At 46.8% G+C, this 23,824-nt stretch overlaps 1 protein-coding gene across 1 annotated transcript; it reads right to left on the bottom strand.

Annotated features, from left to right (window-relative positions):
• Nucleotides 1–269: 269 nt before the first annotated feature.
• Nucleotides 270–19,261, bottom strand: LOC117056593 (aromatase). Its single transcript, XM_033167090.1, has 9 exons — nucleotides 19,101–19,261; nucleotides 14,874–15,024; nucleotides 11,595–11,749; nucleotides 10,253–10,429; nucleotides 7,865–7,979; nucleotides 6,355–6,469; nucleotides 3,600–3,762; nucleotides 1,337–1,578; nucleotides 270–890 (listed from the first exon to the last, which is right to left on the bottom strand). The coding sequence occupies exons 1-9, from the start codon at nucleotides 19,243–19,245 to the stop codon at nucleotides 636–638; spliced, it is 1,518 nt and encodes a 505-aa protein (XP_033022981.1). The 5' UTR covers nucleotides 19,246–19,261; the 3' UTR covers nucleotides 270–635.
• Between the last annotated feature and the right edge of the window lie 4,563 nt (nucleotides 19,262–23,824).

Raw genomic sequence — 23,824 nt, forward strand, 5'->3', positions numbered from 1 at the left:
AGACGCCCAGCTTGTATTCACCCAACTCATACTCTCAGCCTGGAAAAATAGTTCTGTGAAATTGACCCGAACCCCCACCCCACACACATGCACCCCACAAACATACAAAACAAATGGGTGAAAGTCACCCATCAAGTCCGGAGAGAATATGTGTGCTCCTCTCTTTCAAATTGAACAGATGTAGCACAGTCGTCAATAAAATCTTCATGACTCCACAGTGGAGTTACATTGTTCTGTTGCTTTCAAAGAAATCTGTTGACTTCTGCTTCCTAATCAACAGTGGTGTGAGAATCCAGCTGCTGCCCCTTGCATGATTCTTATCTCATCTCATCTCCATGGATCTACATAAATGGATTCTTCAGTGCTTCTTACAGAACGGAATTTCCATCACACAATTTCAGCTGCACAGAATAATTTGCAAAGATACTTGTAGGTCCTCCTTGCATGAATGTGAACAGCAGCCAGAACCTCAGTTCTATCAAATGGCCACTTGCACCAGCAATCTATTCATTGGATGAGTGAATGGATGCTCCCCAGATGGGATGAGAATTCTTCATTTGAGCTAAGTAGTCCAACCAATCAGTTTTCATTAGGGTAGCCCAAACAATCAGTGTTTGGAGACTTCATGGGCTGTTTTATTCATCATGATGGTTGTTGCTCACGTTATTTCTTGGCACGAAAAGCATTTGCAGCAATGGCTGCCTTTCATCTGGATGCAAAGACAAGTCATTGTTTTTTGGAATGTGGTTAAGACCTTGGTCTTTTAGAGTCCGGATACTGCACCTTCTCAGGAAAGTTACCAGGATAGCCTTCATCATCACCATGGCAATAAACTTCCCAACACAACCACGGGGACCAAATCCAAAGGGCTGAAAGTAACGATGGGGAACCTACACACACACACACACAAAACAATTTTCGAAGAAAAGTCAGAATTTAAAAATGTCATAAACAGCACCCCAAAACACCACACACACACACACACACACACACACACCAAGGGAGATCTGTTCATCCCTATTCCACAACTTTATTTTCCTTTCAGTTCACTCTTCCCTGAGTTCCATTCCAAAATTCTGGAGAAATTAAAGAGGGAAATTACCCAAAGCAATTCTGGAGCATATGCAGTTTGCTGCAGTTTTTGCGTGACTCCCTCCCCATTACGAATCAGTTTTCATACATTCACCAAGAACTTCCCTGTCCTATATAAGACAGGATCCAGATCCTATGTCAGTGGTAAGTCTTGGGGCCCTAGCAACTACTTGAAGAGACCAGATACTGATCCTAGTGAAGCAACAGCCTCAAACAATTGAAAACAAACAAACCCCAAACTTACGTTTTTCTCAAAATTGTCGAGTGAGAATTCATTTGGCTTTGGGAAGAACTCAAGCTTATGCATGCGCCCGATGTTCAGAATGATGTTGGTTCCTTTCTTGACAGGATAGCCATCAATCACATCGTCTTGCAGGGCTTTACGCATGACCAAGTCCACGACTGGCTGGTATCTCATGCTCTCGAGGATAAAATTCTCCACCACTTTTAGCTTTGGTATGTCCTCACTTTGGATATCTCTGTCACCTTTAGGAAGCATGTAAGATAAAGCAGCTGGTCTCTGATATCACCACTGAGAAAGAGCTGAAATGACATTTCTGCACAGATTTGGAATGTGGCAGAATTGCAGGATTCATTTGTACACTTTTAAAGCCAGCTTTTAAATTTTGCTTCAGTATAAAAACCTAAAACTTGAGTCTTGCTGATCACTTCTGAGAAACAGAATATCAAGACTACATCCTCGCTTGATGTCTCTGTCGTGGGACTGAACCACTTCAGATAGCAGGTGGGCAGAGCCGTCTCATCCATTGGGGCTGGTGGCGCGGCGCGCCAGGGCGCAATGGCCTGGAGGGCGCCTCCGTCCTCCAGCCCCGCTGGCAGCGCCTGCCGGCAGCGCTCTCTGACTCCCGGCAAGGGAGCTGGCCGGCCACGCCACGCCCTCTGGCTGCCCAGCAGAGCACAGGAGCACAGCTCTGCGCGCCCTTCCAGCGCTTCCGGGACGGGAGGCGAGGGCGGCCGGCTCGCGCTCCCGCGCGCAGCCGGCTGCCCACCCAATGGAGCACAAGCTGCCCAGCCGCGCCGCCCGGCTGCGCCGCGCCATCCGGATGCGCGCGGGAGCGCGAGCCGGCCGCCCTCGCCTCCCGTCCCGGAAGCGCTGGAAGGGCGCGCAGAGCCCCGCGCCGCTCCAGCGCCACGCCCCTCATCCCCCGCTCGCCCACCCCCCTCCCAAGGGGCGGCAAGCGTGGGAGGGAGGCGGCGGAGAGGCGGCATGGCGGGGGCGCCGGAGGGATAGCCGCGCCAGGGCGGCAGATCCCCTTAAGACGGCTCTGCAGGTGGGAGTATTATGTGAAAACAAAGCAAAACCAACTCCATGCACAGTCCAAACTAACAGAGCCATGGCGCTAAAGCCCTGAAGATAAGCTGGTTGTTGGGGTTTCAAAGACCCATACATATCCCTCTGCAAGCACAAACGATCAGCGATCCTGTAGAGAGACCCTTGAAATGATGATCAGCTGGTGGTGCTTGCAGATAGCATCACGGAGCACTTTGAAGTTCCAACCACCAGCTTATTGTCAGGGCTCCAAAATGCTGTGCACCTCATGTGGCAAAAACATGAGGTCCTAAGAGATCTACATTGGCTCCCAGTACGTTTCCGAGCACAATTCAAAGTGTTGGTGCTGACCCTTAAAGCCCTAAATGGCCTCGGTCCTGTATACCTGAAGGAGCGTCTCCACCCCCATCGTTCAGCCCGGACACTGAGAGCCAGCACCGAGGGCCTTCTGTCGGTTCCCTCACTGCGAGAAGCAAAACTACAGGGAACCAGGCGTTTTACTTGTATGGGCCTATGGCCGTAAATAAAATTCTATTCTATTCAGGGAACCAGGCAGAGGGCCTTCTCGGTAATGGCGCCCGCCCTGTGGAACGCCCTCCCATCATAGGTCAAGGGAATAAACAACTACCTGACATTCAGAAAATACCTGAAGGCAGCCCTGTTTAGGGAAGTTTTTAAACTGTGATATTTTAAATGTATTTTAATATTTGATGGAAGCCGCCCAGAGTGGCTGGGGAGACCCAGCCAGATGGGCAGGGTACAAATAAATTATTATTATTATTATTATTATTATTATTATTATTATTATTATTATTATTATTATTATTATATAAACTGATCACCCAATGTCGTTGTGATGTGAGGTGATCTACAGCTGTGTAGGAGACAAAGATCATTCCCAGTTCCCCACTCCTGCTTTTGTTAGTTAGCAACGGGGCAGTAGCATTTCACACCAATGGAAGTTTCCAGAGTGCTTTGAATAATCCAGTCCAATTTTTGAACACCCAGCAGTTATCAAAGGCACAAGAGCAGACCAAGCCATTCTATTCCCTGCCGCCAAACTAAATCGGCAAGCCTAGTGTTCTGTGGGGTTTTTAAATAAAACTTTTGCATCGTTATCTTTGGATCACTAATAGTTTGGACCCTTCCTAGCTCAAAGTACATATTTGTTCATTAGAGAAGTCACCCTTCTCTTCCAGTGTCACTGAGTGCTTACCCATCACAGCCTGTATTTCCTTCACCATCTCCTTTTCCACCTGAGGATGTTCTGCAATCAGCACTAGCATGAAGAACAGAGTCACCGAGAGAGTATCTGGGGCAGCTATCAGCATCTCCAAAACACACTGGTTGACCATCTCACCAGTTAGGTCCCCACGGCTCTGAAAGATTGAACGGGCAGATGATGGCTACTAGACTTGGTTGCCAACAATAGTGGGGTTTTTTTTTTTAAGCATTTTTTAAAAAAGTTTTTCTTGATTTACAAAGGTGCAATGTCTCTCTCGTATTTTTTCCATGTAACATTTTTACACATCAGTTTCGTTTGTTGAGTCATTAGGAAGAAAAGGGGAGAGAGGTGGGCAGAATGGGGAGGTGGGTGGGGTGGGGTGACAATGTTTCTATTTTACTTAATATATGTAGGGTTTGGTGTCAGTGTTGTTTGTGCAGGTTCTCTGTTGTTCGCTTGTGCTCCTTTGGTGGTGAGAGAGGTCGGGGTTGGTGTAGGGTGTGATTGTTCATTTGTGGTTGGCTGTGGTGGTGAAGATCAAACCTATCCATTCTCAAAGAAATCAGCCCTGAGTACTCACTAGAAGGACAGATCCTGAAGTTGAGGCTCCAGTACTTTGGCCACCTCATGAGAAGAGAAGAATCGCTAGAAAAGACCCTGATGTTGGGAAAGATGGAGGGCACAAGGAGAAGGGGACGACAGAGGATGAGATGGTTGGACAGTGTTCTCGAAGCTACTAACATGAGTTTGGCCAAACTGCGAGAGGCAGTGAAGGATAGGCGTGCCTGGCGTGCTCTGGTCCATGGGGTCCATGGGGTCCATGGCGTGCTCTGGTCCATGGGGTCACGAAGAGTCGGACACGACTGAACGACTGAACAACAACAACAAGTGGTGGTCTTTGGTTTCCTGTGTGAGTGGGGTGGGTGGGTGTTTTTGATCAGGTTAGCCATATTGATTTGTATGATGTTGGTAGTTTTTTGTCATTGTTTTGTTGGGCTCTTTGTGTGTGTGATGAAGGGGAACCATACCAGGGTGAAGGTGTCTTTTTCTATTTGTCCCCATGTCAGTTTCAGCTTACTGGTTACTTTTTCTAGTAGGGCTGTTTCCCATAGTACTTGGTACCACTGGTCCATGCTTACTCCTGACAGGTCTCTCCAGTGTCTGATTATGATGTTTCTGGCTGCTGAAAGTAGGTGAGTTATGAGTTCTTTGTGGTGTAAGTAGGCATTGTTGCCTTGGAAGATGTTTAGTAAGACCAATTCTGGGGTGATTTCTAGCACTTGTTTGGTTATCTTGCACATTTCTCGTATGGTTGTTGTCCAGAATCATTAAATTTTGGGGCAATCCCACCACATGTGGAGGTGCATCCTCACCAACAAGTGTTAAATTCTACTCAGACCAGTGAGCATTGAGAGAATAAACTCAGTAGGGCAGTGTGCCTAGGGCAATGCCTCAGTGCATCAGAGGACCAACAGCTGGTTGTGTTTTGGAAATGTGCAAATCGCTCAATTTTGGTTTCTCTCAGGTTCTCATTTCCCCCTCAATCTTAACTCTAGTTCCCCACGTTTCCACACCAGCATGTGGACGTTGTTTTTTTTTTAAAAAAAAGCTCTCGTGGAAATTTACCTGCAATTATGTGCAAAGATCTCCTAATATACATGTGGTGTCATGGTTAGAGTATCGGACTATGAGCTGGGAGACCAGGGTTTGAATCCCCGCTCAGCTATGAAGCTCATTGGGTGACCTCGGACCAGTCACTGCCTGTCAGCCTAACCTACTGCACAGGGTTGGTGTGAGGATGAAATGGTGAGGTGGAGAACCATATACACCACCTTAAGGTCCTTGGAAGAAAAAAGGTGGCATATAAATGTAATAAAACAAATAAATCAACATTTCTAATATGCATACTCTTGCAAACCAATTTCCCAAAATGCAATGCATTTTTGCATGCAATTTCTATGCACATTTCACCCTGGTATATGCATTTTTGTACACATTACTTGGCAGGAGAAAAGTGCAAATTCCGAACGACAGCTATGCTTGCATACTGTTTCAGAAAGTGTGGATTGGGTAGGTTCACTGATTTTGCCGACGGAATCCCATCTCTCTCCCATCCCTACTGTGTTTGTGGTGGGAAAAGCCAGGAATGAATGAAGCAATTTGCTCATCACAAGGGGGGCGGGGAGTCATAGCTCCATGGCAGAACACATCCTCTGCATGCAAAAAGTCGCAGGTTCCATTCTCTGGTGCTTCCAGGCATGGGCATAGCCAAGGTGGCAGGTCCCCCTAGATCCACAGAAATTACTGAAAAGCATGCCCCCCCCATTATTCCCTCCCAAATCTCACAACTTTGATGGATCTCCTAAAAAAAAAAGCTCATCAACTACCTCCCCCAACAAAAATTCTGGCTAGGCCCATGTCTCCAGGTAGCAGATGAGGGGAAAGCTCAGTACTTTGAGAGCTGCTGTATGTCAGAAGAGATAATACTGAGCCACAGTCCCACAGGATGTAGTGGTGGCCACCAACTAATTCATGGAGGATCTGTCTATCATTGGCTACCAGCCATGGCGAGGAGTGGCACTCTTCATAGTCTCATCTAGCAGGACTCTTCTTAAGTTCTTAAGAAACACGAACTATCTGTTCTATTATTTAAAAAGGAACTTTCTATAAAAGCAGTGTTTTTTGTGCCCCAAATGTGAGGTGATAAACAGTTCATGCGTTGTTGATTTTTTTTAAAAAAAATCACCTGAGCAAAAATCAGCTGTGATGCAAAATCCATGTGGTCCTCCAGTTTCTCAAGTGTGAAAAGCTTTTGTCGTTTCTTCTCTATTAAGATTTCGATGACTTCTTTCAAATCCTTCCTAAAACAGAAGGAATCCAGTGAATCGCTTAGTACCCACAGTGCCTTGGTGTAAGAATCAGGCAGCCCTGTACGTTTCAACCCACACTGCAGCTGAACAGGAAGTAAGTGGCACAGACATGCACACCCAAACAGACACCCCCCCAACCTTTCACAACCTGTGGACACAATACCCTCCAATAGTCCTGATTTTCCAGGGACAGTCCCGGAATTATAGAAGCCATCCTGGTTTCTGATTTGATCCCAGAATGTCCCGGTTTCCCTTTTTCCTCCCCTCAACATCACGGGGAACAATTAAAAGTGGTGTGTGTGTGTGTAGATGCATAAACAGCAGGGGCGGAGCAAGGGGGGCGGGCCGCCCCGGGTACTGCCCTGGGGAGGATGACATTTTGGGGGCATGCCTCATCCCTGCGATTGAGCGCGGCAACTTTTAAAAGGCTGTAACGCGCGAACAGCAGCACAGCGTCTGTGCTACTGTTCACGCGCTGCAGCCTTAAAGGTTGCCGCACTGCACGGAAGGGGTACCGGCCGATCGCACCCGCCATCTTGGGTGGACATGCACAGTCCACCCAAGATGGCGGGCGCGATCGGCCGGCACCCCTTTCGACCGGCGCCATGCCACGCCGTATTTTAAGGCTGCAGCGGGCGAACATCAGCGCTGCTCTTTGCCCGCTGAAACCTTAAAACGCAGTGCGGCGCAGCCCGGTGCCGGTCAGAAGCGGTGCCGGCGATCGCGCCCGCCATCTTGGGTGGACATGCGCAGTCCACCCAAGATGGTGGGCGCGATCGTCCGGCACCCCTTTCGACTGGTGCCACGCCACGCCGCGTTTTAAAGCTGCAGCAGGTGAACAGCAGCACTGCTGTTCGCCCACTGTAGCCTTAAAACGTAGCGCGGCGCGGCCCGGTGCTGGTCAGAAGCAGTGCTGGCAATCACGCCCACCATCTTGGGAGGACTGCGGGGAGGGGTGCCTTTCAAGTTTGCCGCCCCGGGCGGCAGATTGGCTCCCTCCGCCCCGATAAACAGAGTCCTATTTCTGCTAGAAATAAAATACCTGCACCAAAGGAAAGAAATGGTGACGCTGAAATTCAAAGCCTTTCCTATAATTTTGAAGGAAAAGGTCACCGATCCACTTTAAATCATTTAATTGCAATGCTTTCTTAGGAAACATGTGGAGTGTTTAGTCCTTTATTGTAAGTGGAGCCTTACACTGTCTACTCAGAAGTAAGCCCTGCTGTATTCAGTTGAGCTTACTCCCAGGTAACTGTGAAAAGACTGCGCAGAATTACACCGCAATCCAAGCACTTTTTACTCCTCCCACAAACGAAGACTCCAGGGTAGTTGTGTAGGCAAGGCAAGCAACCCTGGCCCACTCTCAGTAAAACTGCTGGTACTTACGCAGAATTCTCATATTTTTTATACAGCCAGGAAATCTTAAAGAAGATGTCAGGTTTCAGGAGCAGCGCTTGCCAAGCATCAAAGTAGTTTTGGATTTTAAACACAACGTCGTTCTCTGAAATTGCACACAAATGACAAGGGAGGAGACAGAAACATAAACGGAAAGAAACCCCAACACTGTGAACAGCAGCCGATTGATGGGGCCAACCAAAGCTGGAATAGGGGTTGTCTTATATACAATTCCTTCTGGAAAATTGTAAGGCTATGTTCTGATTCATGTATTCTTTCCCCCCCAGAACGTGTGGATTAGGGAAGTTTGGTGAGAACTGAATCTTTATTTCTCAACCATTCCAAGCAGGGAATTACACCCGGACAAGGGGGGGGGGTGTCTCCTGTAACTATCGATCCAGTCACTTATTTAGGAAAAATTACATTGCTTCCTATCAGTGGAGAAGGGGGGGGGGAGCATAAGTGGCAGCAATGAATAAATCAAATGAAGGGAAAGGACCTCAACAGGCAACTGAAATGGTTAATTGGGAAGAAAAAACAAGACCCAACTCTTTTTGGTGGGTACAGCCAGTCTAAGATCAGCCAGGTGATATGCTAAACCAGCTTTCCCCAACCTAGTGCCCTCCAAATATTTTGGACTACAACTCCCATCATTCCGAGTCAGCATGGCCCATTGCCAGGGATGATGTGAATTGGAGTTCAAGACATCTACAGATCCCCAAGCTATGGAAGTAAACGCACAAGGACTAAGTGACAACCTCACACATTAACATAGCTGTCAACCTTTTCCCTTTTTTGTGGGAAATTCCCTTATTATAGCATTGGGAAACAACAGGGAGGGTTGACAGCTATGTATATAGCAGTGGGGAACAGCAGGGAGGGTTGACAGCTATGCACATTAAGTGGGACATCAAGACTGTGCCCACCCACCCCAAAGGAGACTATGGGTTGTAGTGAACAGTCCTACTCAGAGTACACCCATTGAAACCAATTAACCTAAGTCATGTCTATTAAGTTCAATGGGTCTACTCTGAGTACTACTTCCAGTGTATTGGAAGAAGCAAAGATCACCAATGTCGAAGCAATGATTCTTCAACATCAGCTTCGTTGGACTGGTCATGTTGTTCAGATGCCTGATTATTGTCTTCCAAAGCAACTACTCTATTCCAAACATAAAAATGGAAAGCGTAATGCTGGTGGTTAACAAAAGTGGTTTAAAGACTCTCTCAAGGCAAATCTTAAAAAATGTAGTATAAACACCGACAACTGGGAAACTCTGGCCTGTGAGTGCTCCAATTGGAGAACAGCCTTTACCAAAGGTGTCATGGGCTTTGAAGACAATCAAACTCAGAATGCAAGGGAGAAACGTGCTAAGAGGAAGGCACGCTTGGCAAACCCTCACCATGATCAACTCCCGCCCGGAAACCTATGTCCCCACTGTGGAAGGACGTGTGGATCCAGAATTGGCCTCCACACATAGCTGTCAAGTTTCGGATTTGAAAATAAGGGATCAGCAGTCTCACCTATCCCGGGGACAGTCACATGTCAGTGGTGGGCGGAGCCAGAAGCAAAAGTGGGTGGAGCAGCAATGTAAACTCCAAGTGGGCTCGGGCTCGGAGCGGAGCAAAGAGGAGGGCAGCCATGTGCTCCGCGCAATGGAGCCCCATCGTCTTCTTGTCTGATCCCATCAAAACAGGACAGGAAACAGCAGCTGCTCAAAGGCAGCCAGGCTCCGCCTGCCAGCTAACCCTATTGGCCGGCTGAGGGGCTCGGCGGCCATGGATAGGGGCTGATGCAGGGGGAGGAATACACCCCCCTGTAAGCACAGGAAACGGCTCCCACTTGCTTTGAGGACTGAGACTTTTCTTTCCAAGTAGGCGAGGTCTTCCCACCCAGTCCCTGGCCAGCAGGGGAGGAGCTGCTTCCATTAAAAACGGGAAATTTAAGGGAAATAAAAAATAAGGGAGAGCAGCGGGAAACTGCTTAAAATAAGGGAGAATCCCGGGGAAAACGGGATACTTGACAGCACTGCCTCCACAGTCACTTTCGAACTCACTGTTAAAACCATGTTCATGGAAGACAATCTTACTTGGCTACGAGTGATCAACAGAGAAGAAGACACTCTGCGTAGGGCTTGCATTGAATGGCTTAAATGGATGCATTCATATGTACATAGCCTGACATCCCCCCGCACCCCCCAAAAAAGAGATTTTGTATTTCTGCCTTCATTCAGGGTCCACCAAACCTCCCCAAATTCCCCTCTTATGTGCAGATAGTGATGATTTGGCTAAACAAGCATCCACACTCATCTGTGGACTTTGGAAATAGAGGGGATGATTATGGAATCACGGAGAAACCTAAGGAAGATAATTTCAGTACCGTCAAGAGGAATCCCAAGAAAAAGTCTGTTTGATGTGTCCAGCATAATACGTCTCATGAGATTCAGGCTGTTGATGTATTCAGGCTTGGGAGCCGCTTCCTTTAGCTGGTGCAAATGTTCAGCCGTTGAGTCAACACAAATAGATACCATCCGCACGAGACCCGGGCCAGAGAGAGCTGAAATTTCACAAATTTCCTTATAGTCTAGATAGTTTGGTACTGAACTATATATCCCAAGGAGAAGTGCCCAAACGAGGAAGCAAAATGGAAGTCTCTAGGGCTAGCACTAGGTTCCAGTAAGCCTTTAATTAATATCACACACAATTTTATACCCCCTCATGTAATAAAAAAAATCTCCAAGCAGTCTCCAAGCAACCATATGAATACAACTGTGGCCTTCAACACACTTTCCTAAAAAAATGGATAAAAACAAAGCACAGCTGCCTAAATTGAACTAAGCAACATGGGCAACAGGGGATTAAAAGTCAAGAGGCAAAGCCCAGGAAAACTTTAGAATATATATACAATTTTTAATTACTATCTCTGCCTCATGAATTACCTAAGGGAGAGCATGCCAGAGGGAGGATGCTATTGCCAAGAAGGATGTCTTCCGCATCATCACCAAGTGACAATAAACAAGCCTTGGACTGACTAGAAGGGTTTTTATCAGAAGATCCTTAAAGATCAGCTTGGTTTGCACTAGGGGAAGCAGTCTGCTAGCTATGATGGTCCCAAGTTGTTTAGGGTGTCTAGTGTCAGCAGAAACCCCTCTGAATTTGGCTCCGTAGCTAGGAGGCAGCCAGAGCAGATCCTTCTGCACCGGTGTAGTATTTGTAAAGATGGGTGGCCCAATAATCACCCTGCCAGCTGCATATGGAAGTTGTTGCATCTTCAGAACCTGGTGCAAAGGTGGACCCACACAGAGGACATTGCAGTAGTCTAGCAGTGAGGTTATCATCACATGGACCTCCATGGCAAGGCTATGCTGTGCACAAATGGGCATAGTTGGTGCACAAACTAGAACAGGTAAAAGGTGCTCTGAGTCACTGAGGCACAGGGGCATCTGGGACTTCAGGTGGGCCTTGGTGGTTTGACTGGGCTGGGCCAGTCAGTGAGGGTCTCTTCTGAGCCCCGAGAGCACTGTGCCTCATTCATACTGAACCCTGAGACCAGGCCTGGAAATATCTCAGTGGAGCTACTTACCGTTGCTTGAGTTTGAGCTCATTTGGCACGGCAGCCATCCTATCCTACTTATTTATTTAAATGACATAGACTGGCCGCACTTTCAAAACAGGAATAGATGCTGTGTCGCTGCAGGGAGAAGCAGAACTCCAGAGCTTACCTTTGGTGAAGAAGGGTCGTATTTCTTTCCAGAGCACTGGGTTATTGTTAAATATGATCCCGTTCTCATGCATGCCGATGCACTTTAAGCCCAGCTTGCTCCCAAATCGAGAGGTGTAATGCCCATATTTCATTACGTGGAACATACCTGAAGAACTAGCAAGCAGAAGAAAGACTATTAAGAACGCATTCACATGGCAGTTCATTCTGTTTCCTTGGTGTTTCCCTAACGGTTAACTTTGGCATTATATTCAAGATTCCATACCGTGTAAAACCCACTTCCGGAAAACAAATGGAATGTCGCACACGTTTTGCACTCAGTTTCGTGTTATTTGAATCCTGGGGGGGGGGAACCACATTTGCAGCCCCCTTGACCCAGAAAATCACGGGAATGAAAAGACAAAATTTAAATCGTTATCCCAGCATGCAGTTATTTCCTGCAGTTTTCATGGGGGAATCGCAGGGGAACAGAAGTGTACATGTGCAGAAATGGTGGGGGAACAGCAATGTCGCTGAATCAGTCTAAAAGTCACAGGGCCACGGCACAACAGGTACTGCAGTGTGAGAGGAAGAGGGGCCCTAGCCGTTATATTCTGGAAAACAAATGCAATATTCCCCATGTCAACAAACGCCCCCAATGTCAGCAAATTGCTTTCAGTCAGATCATCGCCATTGGCCAATCTCTTCCTCTGATGAAACAAAATAAAACCCACAGATTTTTTTTTAATTATTATTATTTCTTAGCTCAGCACAGAAGAAGACATAACAAGTTGATTGGCAGAGTGTCTGACGTTGTCTTTTATTATGATAGCTGTACACAACTCCTTCTGTGAGATTTTGGGTCACTCTGCAGCACAGACACTATCTGCAAAGCTTTGCAGACCACTGCAGCCTTGCGAGATCCAAAACCAGAACCAGAACAGATGCTGAAAGCTAGGCAAGGATGTTGAGGCTGAAGACATGGGCGGGCTTGAACCTCAGGAGTTGGCATCACCAGAGGCAATGGCCTGGTTTGCTCCCACCCCTCAAGGATATCCCAGAGGGTACCCCTTGGCTTTCTCCAAAGAACGTGTTCAGAGGAGGGCAACCAAAATGGTCAAAGGCCTGGAAACAATGCCTTATGAGGAACGGCTTAGGGAGCTGGGTATGTTTAGCCTGGAGAAGAGAAGGTTAAGGGGTGATATGATAGCCATGTTCAAATATATAAAAGGATGTCATATAGAGGAGGCAGAAAGGTTGCTTTCTGCTGCTTCAGAGAAGCGGACACGGGGCAATGGATTCAAACTACAAGAAAGAAGATTCCACCTAAACATTAGGAAGAACTTCCTGACAGTAAGAGCTGTTCGACAGTGGAATTTGCTGCCAAGGAGTGTGGTGGAGTCTCCTTCTTTGGAGTTCTTTAAGCGGAGGCTTGACAGCCATCTGTCAGGAATGCTTTGATGGTGTTTCCTGCTTGTCAGGGGGTTGGACTGGATGGCCCTTGTGGTCTCTTCCAACTCTATGATTCTATGATATGGCGAACTGCTATTGGGACTATCTTCATCAGACATCTGCTGAGGCCTCTGCCCTACAAGGGACAGTTTCTGATTTTTCCAACCTGATGTTCAGTTTTACACACTTCCACACCCGTTTGCAATTTTTATTTTTTCAAGAGAAAATTCGGGAAAATTATTCAGCATTTTAGCACAGGTTTCTCCATACACGTTTCTGTAAAGTTTTTTTCTTCAATACAATGCATTTCTGCAAGCTCTTTTCACAAACATTTGCACTTACATGCACACATTTCCCATAGTGTATACATGTTCTTTTTTTTAAAAAATGAATTTAATTGTGACTACCAGGTTACAGAAAAAAGAAACGAAAGAAAAGTTAGTTTCAAAAAAAGGATAAGTTGCCGCAATTGCTAATAAAGAAAGAGCCGACATTTGAGAACATTTGTTGAAATATGGTTCACAAATAAATCAAGCTAATACCAGAAATAAATTAAAATGTATGATTCAGGTTTTCGTCATTTTTCTGTTTGTGCAGCTGCTGTGGTTTATCCTAAGACCAGAGACTGAAGCTGAATGTCCTCAAGAGGGAGCTAAAAGCTAAAAAAATATCAGAGTGGTGTCAACAGCAAAGCGAGGAATGTGATGAGGCTGGGTTGTCACGTGGGCAGGAAAATGCAACCAAGACAACATTCAACTTCTGGCCTGGCCTTCTCCCATCTCTTTGCAGAAATTAGCGGGTGACTTTTTAATGGCACAAAACTACATAGGACATGAGCATTTGCTTCTGAAGGCTGGGTTTTTCTGATAACCTAGATAGCTCAGTGGGCTAGAGCATGCTGCTGATAATGCCAAGGTCGCAGGTTCGTCCCCATATAGGACAGCTGAATATTCCTGCATTGCAGGGGGTTGGACTAGATGATCCTCAGGGTCCCTTTCAGCTCTACAATTCCATGTTCTCTGCAGACTAGCCACATTGGGGCTCCTAATCTAGATTAGGATCCTGGCATGTGGTTTGGGGGTGGGGTGGGTGCAGCCTTCAGTTTCCCCATACTGAAGCCCTGATTCAGATTGGGCCCCTTGCAACAAAAGCAGACAGTGTTTTCTACTGTTCTTTATGAGCCTGGTATTCTTTACACAGAGAAAGATTCGATTTCAAATTTTCCTCCTTAGATTCTCCTCTCACTGCCATGGAAAATCAGCAGTAAAAAGAGTGCAGTCAGCTCCATAAAACTAGTGAAGAAGGATCTAGCCAGGGTTGTGCCAGCATTGGATTTAGGGTGATGTGGGTGGTTCCCCCTCAAAGGGCACCGAGCCAAGCGGGTGCAAGATTGAGAAGATCCATTTGGGGGTACCAGATTTTGACCTCACCCAGGGCACCATATTAGAAAGATTGCCCAAGCCTACCCCTGTTTGTGCCCTAGCAATCAGACCTTGCTTAGATGTCATTGTAATTAATCAGTATATACGTTCTCTCAAAATACACAATAAATAAATTAGAGTAACCAGATGCAAACACTAAGAAGTCTCAAATTATGTCAACCAGACCACCTCATGCTCTAGGCTGTTGACACTCTCAACAGACTCTGAAAAGTTCATGAGACAGGACTTGGCCTTGCAGAAGCCATGCTGGCTCTGCTTCAGCAAGGCTTGTTCTTCTACCTGCTTGGTTATTTTATCTTTAATGGTACTTCCCACCAGTTTTTCCAGGAAGAAATTTCCTCTTACATCTGGACACTCTAATAGCAATAGCTACTCTCCATCCAGATTTTCAGAAATCAAAGATTTACTTGCTAATAATGAGGGTCTCTTCTCCGTTGATCCAGACTCTCATAAATTCACCATACATCTTGTTGTAGTAGTTACAAGCACTGCCAACACCCATCCAGAGGAATCTCCAATGAGAAATAAGGGGACCAATCCCCATACAGTAGCCAGGGCCTAAAAGAAGAGGGGGAGAGATAGATTTTATCAGTAGCATCCATTCATATATAATATTTTGTTTGTTACTATGTTATGTATGTTTGTGACGTTATATAAGCCAATGCAATTCTGGGCTGCATCAATAGGAGTATAGTGTCTAGATCAAGGGAAGTAATAGTACCACTATATTCTGCTCTGGTCAGACCTCACCTGGAATACTGTGTCCAGTTCTGGGCACCACAGTTCAAAAAGGATACTGACAAGCTGGAAGGTGTCCAGAAGAGGGCAACCAAAATGGTCAAAGGCCTGGAAACAATGCCTTATGAGGAACGGCTTAGGGAGCTGGGTATGTTTAGCCTGGAGAAGAGAAGGTTAAGGGGTGATATGATAGCCATGTTCAAATATATAAAAGGATGTCATATAGAGGAGGGTGAAAGGTTGTTTTCTTCTGCTCCAGAGAAGCGGACACGGAGCAATGGATTCAAACCACAAGAAAGAAGATTCCACCTAAACATTAGGAAGAACTTCCTGACAGTGAGAGCTGTTTGGCAGTGGAATTTGCTACCAAGGAGTGTAGTGGAGTCTCCTTCTTTGGAGGTCTTTAAGCAGAGGCTTGACAGCCATCTGTCAGGAATGCTTTGATGGTGTTTCCTGCTTGGCAGGGGGTTGGACTGGATGGCCCTTGTGGTCTCTTCCAACTCTATGATTCTATGATTCTATTGCAAACCACCCTGTGATCCCTGGATGAAGGGCACAATCAAAATGAAATAATAAATGAATTTTAAAAATTGAGCAATGCGGTGCTTCAAAATTTCCCTTATTGTGAGGATAAAAATGGGGGAAGGGAGAACCATGTATGCCACACTGAGCTCTGGGGAGGGCGGGTGTAAAAGTGCTCCCCCCTCCCAGCCAAAACTCGCTGGAGCTCAGAACTCAGCCCCAGGCAGCTTGTCATGTATAATAGGAGTTGTAGTCCTGCAACATAGGTTCCCCAATCCTGATGCTATCCGAAAGGTTGTTACTGTAATTGAAAGGATATGAGAGAGCTAGTTTAATCTAGCCTGGCATTTGCTTTACTACTTTGTTTATTTTGAGAGCATCCTGCAACCTTTTAAGCCAAACGATCTCTCAAGGCTGCCCCAGTCATGTGCTCCAAATGCTTTTTAAAACATCCAGTAAAATCAGACAATGTTTTGAAAACAGAGCAAGGCAAATGTGTGGAGAAATTAAGATATTGGCTGTTCTCCAGGATGTGGAGAATGGAAAGACCAAATGCATTTTAGCATGAAATTGCTCCACCGAGATCAATGAATTGATGCTCTCACACAAACTTCTACAGTGTCAAGGTTCCTGATTTCTCTTACTTTACATTTGAAAAAGGCAGATTTAAAATAGCTTCTTGGCAAGTACGTATGTTCTTGATATATCCTGTGCTTCTTGTAGGTAGATTTAATAAATGATGACATCCCATCCTAAACTTGCTTGCTTAGAAACAAGTGTTGGGATCACAAACGCTGGACTGGTATCTTAAGTCTTGTTTCCCTGAGAAATAAATGCAGCTAATTTAGTCTGGCTCCCACCCAGAGTTTCCAGTAGGCAGAATCATCTTGCTGGATGGGACAGAGCTGGGAGCAGCACTATTTTTCTAGAAAACGAGGTGCTGGAACTCACCATGAAAACCTCCCTCGTTCTCTTCAAATGGCAATGGCACCCACCTGAGAGTTCTGGCTGGAAAAAAGTCGTGGCTGGGAGACAGTGACTGAGCCAAGGTCACCCGGTGATTTTCACTTGCTGAATAGGGCACCCAACCCCATAATGACCAAGGTGTGCGTCGAGAACACAGGGGGCTGGCCTAGTCCCCCTAGTCCACTGACTGCATGCCAATGGTGTTTAGGATTCCAAATTTGAAGGACCAGGCACTTTGAGAAAGGGAATTTCTCCCATTGATGGGCTGACGGGAGATGAGGAGCCAGCAACCCTGATTCATGGAATCCTCTGCTAGGAGGTGCCACTCACTTGTATGGCTTTCAGGGGGGAATTAAGCATCAAGTCAGAAGGGACCTCACAGGAACAAAGGATATGTCTTATGCAGAGACACACCATAAGGTCCATCTAGCTCATGGCTGTCTATATCATGGTTAGGCAAACTAAGGCTCGGGGGCTGGATCCAGCCCAATTGCCTTCTCAATCCGGCCCATGGACGGCCTGGGAGTCAGTGTGTTTTTACATGAGTAGAATGTGTCCTTTTATTTAAAATGCACCTCTGGGTTATTTGTGGGGCCTGCCTGGTGTTTTTACATGAGTAGAATGTGTGCTTTTATTTAAAATGCATCTCTGGGTTATTTGTGGAGCATAGGAATTTGTTCATTTTCTTCTTCTTCAAAATATAGTCTGGTCCCCCACAAGGTCTGAGGGACAGTGGACCGGCCCCCTGCTGAAAAAGTTTGCTGACCGACAGCACCTCGTCAGGATTTCAGATAGGGATCAGCCCAAGCTGCGTTTGGAGACGCTGAGGATCAAACCTGGCACCTTCTGAAAACAAAGTAGATACTGCAACTGACTTCTGGTGAGCTCCAACTGAAAAAAGAAAGCCCTGGCTGGAGACAGTGACCGAGCCAAGGTCACCCAGTGATTTTCATTGGCTGAATAGAGTATTGAACCATGCCACTGGGATATGACCAGTTTATCCCAGTGGCACAAAGAGTGGGTCCATCTGGCTCTTAACCAGAAGGTTGGTGGTTCAAGCCCACTCAGGGGTGGCTGTGGGCAGGAACCCTGCCTTTCAGGGCGTTGGACTAAATGACCCTCTGGATCCCTTCCAGCTCTACAATTCTGTGATTCTGTAATATGCAAAATCCTGTCTGAACATGGGAAATTAGCAAACAATTGAAGCAACACCTATGCCAATAGATATGTATTAGGAGCAAGGCACAAACAGCAGCGTCCTACAGAGGTCTACTCGGAAATGAGACTGAGTTCATCAAGAGTTCAGGCTGCAGTCCTAACACTGAATGCAAGAGGAGACAAAGTTAGGATAGCACTCTGCTCATGCCTCAGATCAGGGGTCAGCAATTTTTTTCAGCAGGGGGCCGGTCCACTGTCCCTTAGACCTTGTGGGGGGCCAGACTATATTTTGGGAAAAAAAGAAAATGAATGAATTCATATGCCCCACAAATAACCCAGAGATGCATTTTAAATAAAAGGACACATTCTACTCATGTAAAAACACGTTGATTCCCAGGCCGTCCGCAGGCCGGATTTAGAAGGTGATTGGGCCGGATCCGGCCCCTGGCCCTTAGTTTGCCTACCCATGTCTCAGATGAATGAATGGCAGGGACAAGTAACATGAGAAGGAGATTGGTTCTAATGGGATGAAGTGTGAAGGGGAAGATTCAAATTGCAATGTGCTTTCAGCTCCTGAGAGAGGCCATGCACTTTTTTTTTTACTGCAAATAAAATAAAAGATAGCCCAGATTATAATATGATTGCTTTCATTTGCCATTTCCAACTCTCCTTGAAGGAGAGGTTCCCCCCCCCTGTCTTCTGCATATATTTAAAAGTGGAAATTATAGACCATCTCATGCACAATGGGTTGCATTCAATGTTAGTCAGAGTAGTGTGACACAGGATGTTGGACTAAGACCTGGGAGACCTGGGCTCAAATCCCTACTTTGTGCCCTTCACCAACATTCAGCTTAGCCTGCTTGCCAGGGTTGTTGTGAAGCTCATATGAAGAAGGGAAGATCCATGGATACATTATTGAGATCCTTAGAGGAAAGACAGGGTGTAAATGCAGTAACCAGTGAACGAATTGAAATTCATGAACATGACTAGGAACATATGACTTATCCTAAGTCAGACCATGGTTCCGTCTAGTTCAGTATTGTCTACACTGATTGCCAGCAACCCTCCAGCATTTCAGGCAGTGGTCTCTCCCAACCCTACCTGGAGATGAACCTGGGGTCTTTTGCATGCAAAGGAAATGCTCTGCCACTGAGCTTCAGCCCCTTCCCCAATTATCTTAGATCCTTTACTTGCAATGGGTCTTCTCTGAGTAAAAGTTGGATGCAACCCTCTGCTTCGAAAGAACTTACCTGGTATGGTTGCTGCTTCTTCACAAGTCCACATCAGGAACAGGAAGCCTATGAGGAGCAGGACTGGGACAGTGGCAACTGGCATCGTCTCCGAAACCACTCTGGTGATATTGTACTGCATCGGATTGAAGGCTTCCATGATCATCTTTGCCCAAGGCCCAAGCCAATCGATAGTCCTGCAAGAGCAAAACGAAAATCCAGCGTATTGGGAGAGTACTGACAAAACACTCTGGCACTTTTGGTTGTTGTCGTTGCTCCAACTGATGCCTTGCAACGCCCCCCCCCCCCCTTCTCGATCCCGTAAACTGAGAGAGCCTATCCCACTATTAGCTTTGCTTTACAACAAGGCCGGTGGTTTAGATTAGACAACGGCAGCAACAAGTCAAAACAAGAGGAGATACACTCTTTCTTTCACCCCACCAAACAAAAGCGTCTCTGACCTTGGAATTGGAGCTCAGGTTTGCTCGCGACATTTTGAGCCAAGAGAGTTACTATCTCCCAAGCTTCCCTCAAGTAAGTTGGTCGGTCAGTCAGGATGCAGACCTGGGACCCTGTGCCAAATTTCTAATCAAAGGGAAAGGAAATTAAAAAACCCTCCGCTATGAAAGCCTTTCATCCTCATCACCTTCCGACAACTGTTGCAAGGGGCGACAGGAGCGTCCTTGGATTTCAAAGACGACTGAACGTATTTCCCCTGGCCACACCGGGAAGGCTGGGCCATGCTTGTGAATGAAGAATTGGCAGGGTTTGCGACTAGAGTATATTTTGCGTGGATTGTGCAAAGCTTTAATTTGCAATGGCCATCCGTCCGGCTGTCAAGGCCGGCCCAAGGAATTTTGCTGCCCGGGGTGAGGAACAAAATGGCGCCACACGAACACCCATTCTGCGCAGAGTAGCCGACAGGACTGGCTGCTGAATCCTACTTCATTACTGGCAATGGGGCACTGCCCTGCCCCGAGGGAGATTGTTAAGGTACAGGTAGTTATAAAAATGGAAGGCAACACACAACACACAGCTCTCTTGTCCAGCAGAAGGGCCTGAGGGGCAATAAGACCTACACCAGCAGTTGATACTTCCAGGAGGCTGGCGAACATACGCTCCAAGTGTCCCGATTTTCTAGGGACAGTCCCATGGCCGCTGCTGCCAGCCTCTTCCCTTGGGCAGCTCATAGCAGCTGTTGGATAGTGGGTGAGGGAGAGGGAGAGGCTGCCACCTCCGATGCCCAGCCCTGCGTGGCACGCCGGCTCTGGGGGCAGGCAGAGGGCAGGGCTGCCCTGAGAAGGAATAAAGGAGGAGCAGAATGGAGCACAAGGAGTCTTGATTTTTTTTTAAAAATGCTTTGTGCGTCTAATCTTGCCCCTGTCTAAAATGTATTTATTGGTGTGTGTTTTCTTTTTTGCGAATCTACCCGAGAAAAATAAAATGAAACCGAGATTAAGGAGTTTTCTCAGGACGTTATAGGGCATGGCATGTGTATTGTGTCCCGTTGGGGGGGGGGGCGGGGGCACTCGCCCTTCTTCGCATAGGAAATGCTCTGAATTGGGGGTTGGGGACAAAAATCGGGAAGTCAAGAAGAGCCAGTAGAAGGGGACTGAGAAATGTCCCTATTTTCATCTGTGGAATGTTGGAGGGTATGTGGGAAGAGACTGACCATCACTGCCATTCTCACCATTTGCCTTTTGCTGTGGACAGCCTCCTCTGGAGTAGGGAAAATAGACCCTGCTATATTCCACCTAGCTTGGCAAGAGGATCCCTCCATCTGAACTGTATTTAAGCTAGGATCCTTGCAAAGCAAGAAGACCAGTACAGTGGTACCTTGGGTTACATATGCTTCAGGTTACATACTCCGCTAATCCAGAAATAACGCTTCAGGTTAAGAACTTTGCTTCAGGATAAGAACAGAAATCGTGCTCTGGCGGCGCAGCGGCAGCGGAAGGCTCCATAAGCTAAAGTGGTGCTTCAGGTTAAGAACAGTTTCAGGTTAAGAACGGACCTCCGGAACGAATTAAGTACGTAACCAGAGGTACCACTGTACCAGAAACTTTATTGTCAGTTAACTCTTGTTTTGCTTTGCATTTATGTACTTAAACCGAGACCGGGCATTTGTTTTTTTGTTAGGTAATAATTGAAATTACCCTGTGTTTGACGTGCCCTATATTTCATATATTTTGATGTTCTGAATGTTTGCTGTAAGATAAAGCACTTTAAACAAAAGAGTAGATAAGGACAGGCAGTTTTACTATTTTGTTGAGATACATCTGGCATGAAACCAGTGACAGAGTTTTGGTTAACGAGAATTGTTCCTGGGCCAGAAAAAAAACACATCACAATTTCCCACCCGCATTGTTGCAACAACAGGAAAGAAGCATGTTTCATCCTCTCCTGGGATAGACTGACCATTGTCTGGTTAAATTTGGACAGACAGGAGCAATCGCCCCCCCCTGTAAAGGGGGTGGACCCATTTGGGATGGCCCACCCTCAGAGACTAATGGAACCTGATGTGCTCCTAAATGATCTGGGGGAATTTGGCAATCTGGTTGAAGCCTTTGTGTCGCTATGGAATGGTAAGATTAAGTGAGCGGTTGACACAATCTCTCCTGAATGCCCTCTATTGTGTTTTGGAGCTTGAGCAGCCCCTTAGTATTCTGAGGAGCTCTGGGTTATGAAACATGCCAGATGAAATGATGCACGATCATTTGGTTTGGACTACTGCAATGCACTTTACGTGGGGCTATCTTTGAAGGTGACCCGGAAACTACAACTAATCCAGAATGCAGCAGCAAGACTGGTGACTGGGAGTGGCTGCCGAGACCACATAACAATGGTCCTGAAAGACCTACATTGGTTCCTAGTATGTTTCCGAGCACAATTCAAAGTGTTGGCGCTGACCTTGAAAGCCCTAAATGGCCTTGGCCCAGAATACCTGAAGGAGCGTCTCCACCCCCAATGTTCAGCCCGGACACTGAGGTCCAGCTCTGAGGGCCTTCTGGCAGTTCCCTCACTGCGAGAAGTGAGGTTACAGGGAACCAGGCAGAGGGCCTTCTCGGTGTTGGCATCCACCCTGTGTAATGCCCTCCCACCAGATGTCAAGGAAATAAACAACTACCGTGTTTCTCCTAAAATAAGACACCGTCTTATATTTTTTTCCCCTCAACAAAACACAGTATGGCTTATTTTCAGGGGATGTCTTATTTTAACCGCATCGCATCAGTACGCTGCATAGCCACGCCTCTCCAGGCTGTTTTAATGGGAGGTGCCGCATCACTATGGCTTATTTTCGGGGAACGGCTTATATTTCGCAAATGCATAGAAATCCTGCTATGGCTTATTTTATGGCCATGTCTTATTTTAGGAGAAACAGGGTATTTGACTTTTAGAAGATATCTGAAGACAGACCTGTTTAGGGAAGTTTTTGATGATTGATGTATTTATCGTGTTTTTAATACAGTCATACATCGGGTTGCGTTTGCTGCGGGTTACACGATTTCAGGTTGCGCTCTGCACTGAACCTGGAAGTACCAGAACAGGTTACTTCCAGGTTTTGGCATGTGCGCATGCGCAGAAGCGCTAAATCGTGCTTTGTGCATGCACAGAAGCATTGAATCGCCCAGCGCACATGCGCAGATATGGCACTTCAGTTTGCGGGCTTTTCATGTTGTGAAATAATAATAATAATAATAATAATAATAATAATAATAATAATAATTGCATCAGTGGTGTGAGTCTCACTCAGAAGCAGAGGTGTACCTAGGGGCTGACCAGGTCGGCCCCCACCAAGGTGCAGGACCAGGGAAGCACAAAAATTGCACCTCTGCACTCTGGCTCAGAGTGGCTAGGAGCCCGTTGGCCCATCTGTGCATTCCCTGGGCTGCTTCTCCACTGCTTTGGGTGGCTGGGCAAGGTACACCAGCCCTGTCAGGCCCCTACCCAGTTAGCCAGCGGTGTTATTAGAAGTGTGAGTGGAGCATTCAGTGGGGCTTGGAGGGAAGAAAGCTGGAGAGCGTAGGTGAGAGTTGCAGGAGGAGGGAAAAGGAAGGGAGGGAGGAGGCAGAAGGGAAAGCAGTGTGCAGAGGGAGGGAGGAAAGCAGGGTGGGTGGCGGGCAGGCAGATAGATCAATGGAGGAGGAGAAGGAGGAGATTGGGAGGTGGAGCAGAGCAGACCTGATCCCAATGACTGCTGAGGAAGTCAAGTCACTGGTGGAGAGTGGAAGAAGAAGAAGAAGAAGAAGAAGAAGAAGAAGAAGAAGAAGAAGAAGAGGAGGAGGAGGAGGAGGAGGAGGAGGAGGAGGAGGAGGAGGAGTAGGAGTTTGGACTTGATATCCCGCCTTTCACTCCCCTTAAGGAGTCTCAAAGCAGCTAACATTCTCCTTTCCCTTCCTGCCCCACAACAAAGACTCTGTGAGGTGAGTGAGGCTGAGAGACTTCAGAGAAGTGTGAGTAGCCCAAGGTCACCCAGCAGCTGCATGTGGAGGAGTGGAGACGCGAACCCGGTTCCCCAGATTAAGAGCCTACCGCTCTTAACCACTACACCACACTGGCTCACAGGCAACTGAAAGCAAACTTTTTGCACTTCTGGTCCATAGTCTTTCTTGGTTTCAGAGGTGCCGATACATCTCCTTGCCAAGGGTCCAAGGGGTGTGGGTGGGTGCCAATACAGCTCCTTGCATGGGTGCATAGCAGCCTAGGTATGCCTTTGCTCAGAAGCCAGTTGAACGCTGGTTAGA

The sequence above is a fragment of the Lacerta agilis genome, chromosome 13, assembly GCF_009819535.1.
Source record: "Lacerta agilis isolate rLacAgi1 chromosome 13, rLacAgi1.pri, whole genome shotgun sequence".
Classification (NCBI taxonomy): domain Eukaryota; kingdom Metazoa; phylum Chordata; class Lepidosauria; order Squamata; family Lacertidae; genus Lacerta; species Lacerta agilis.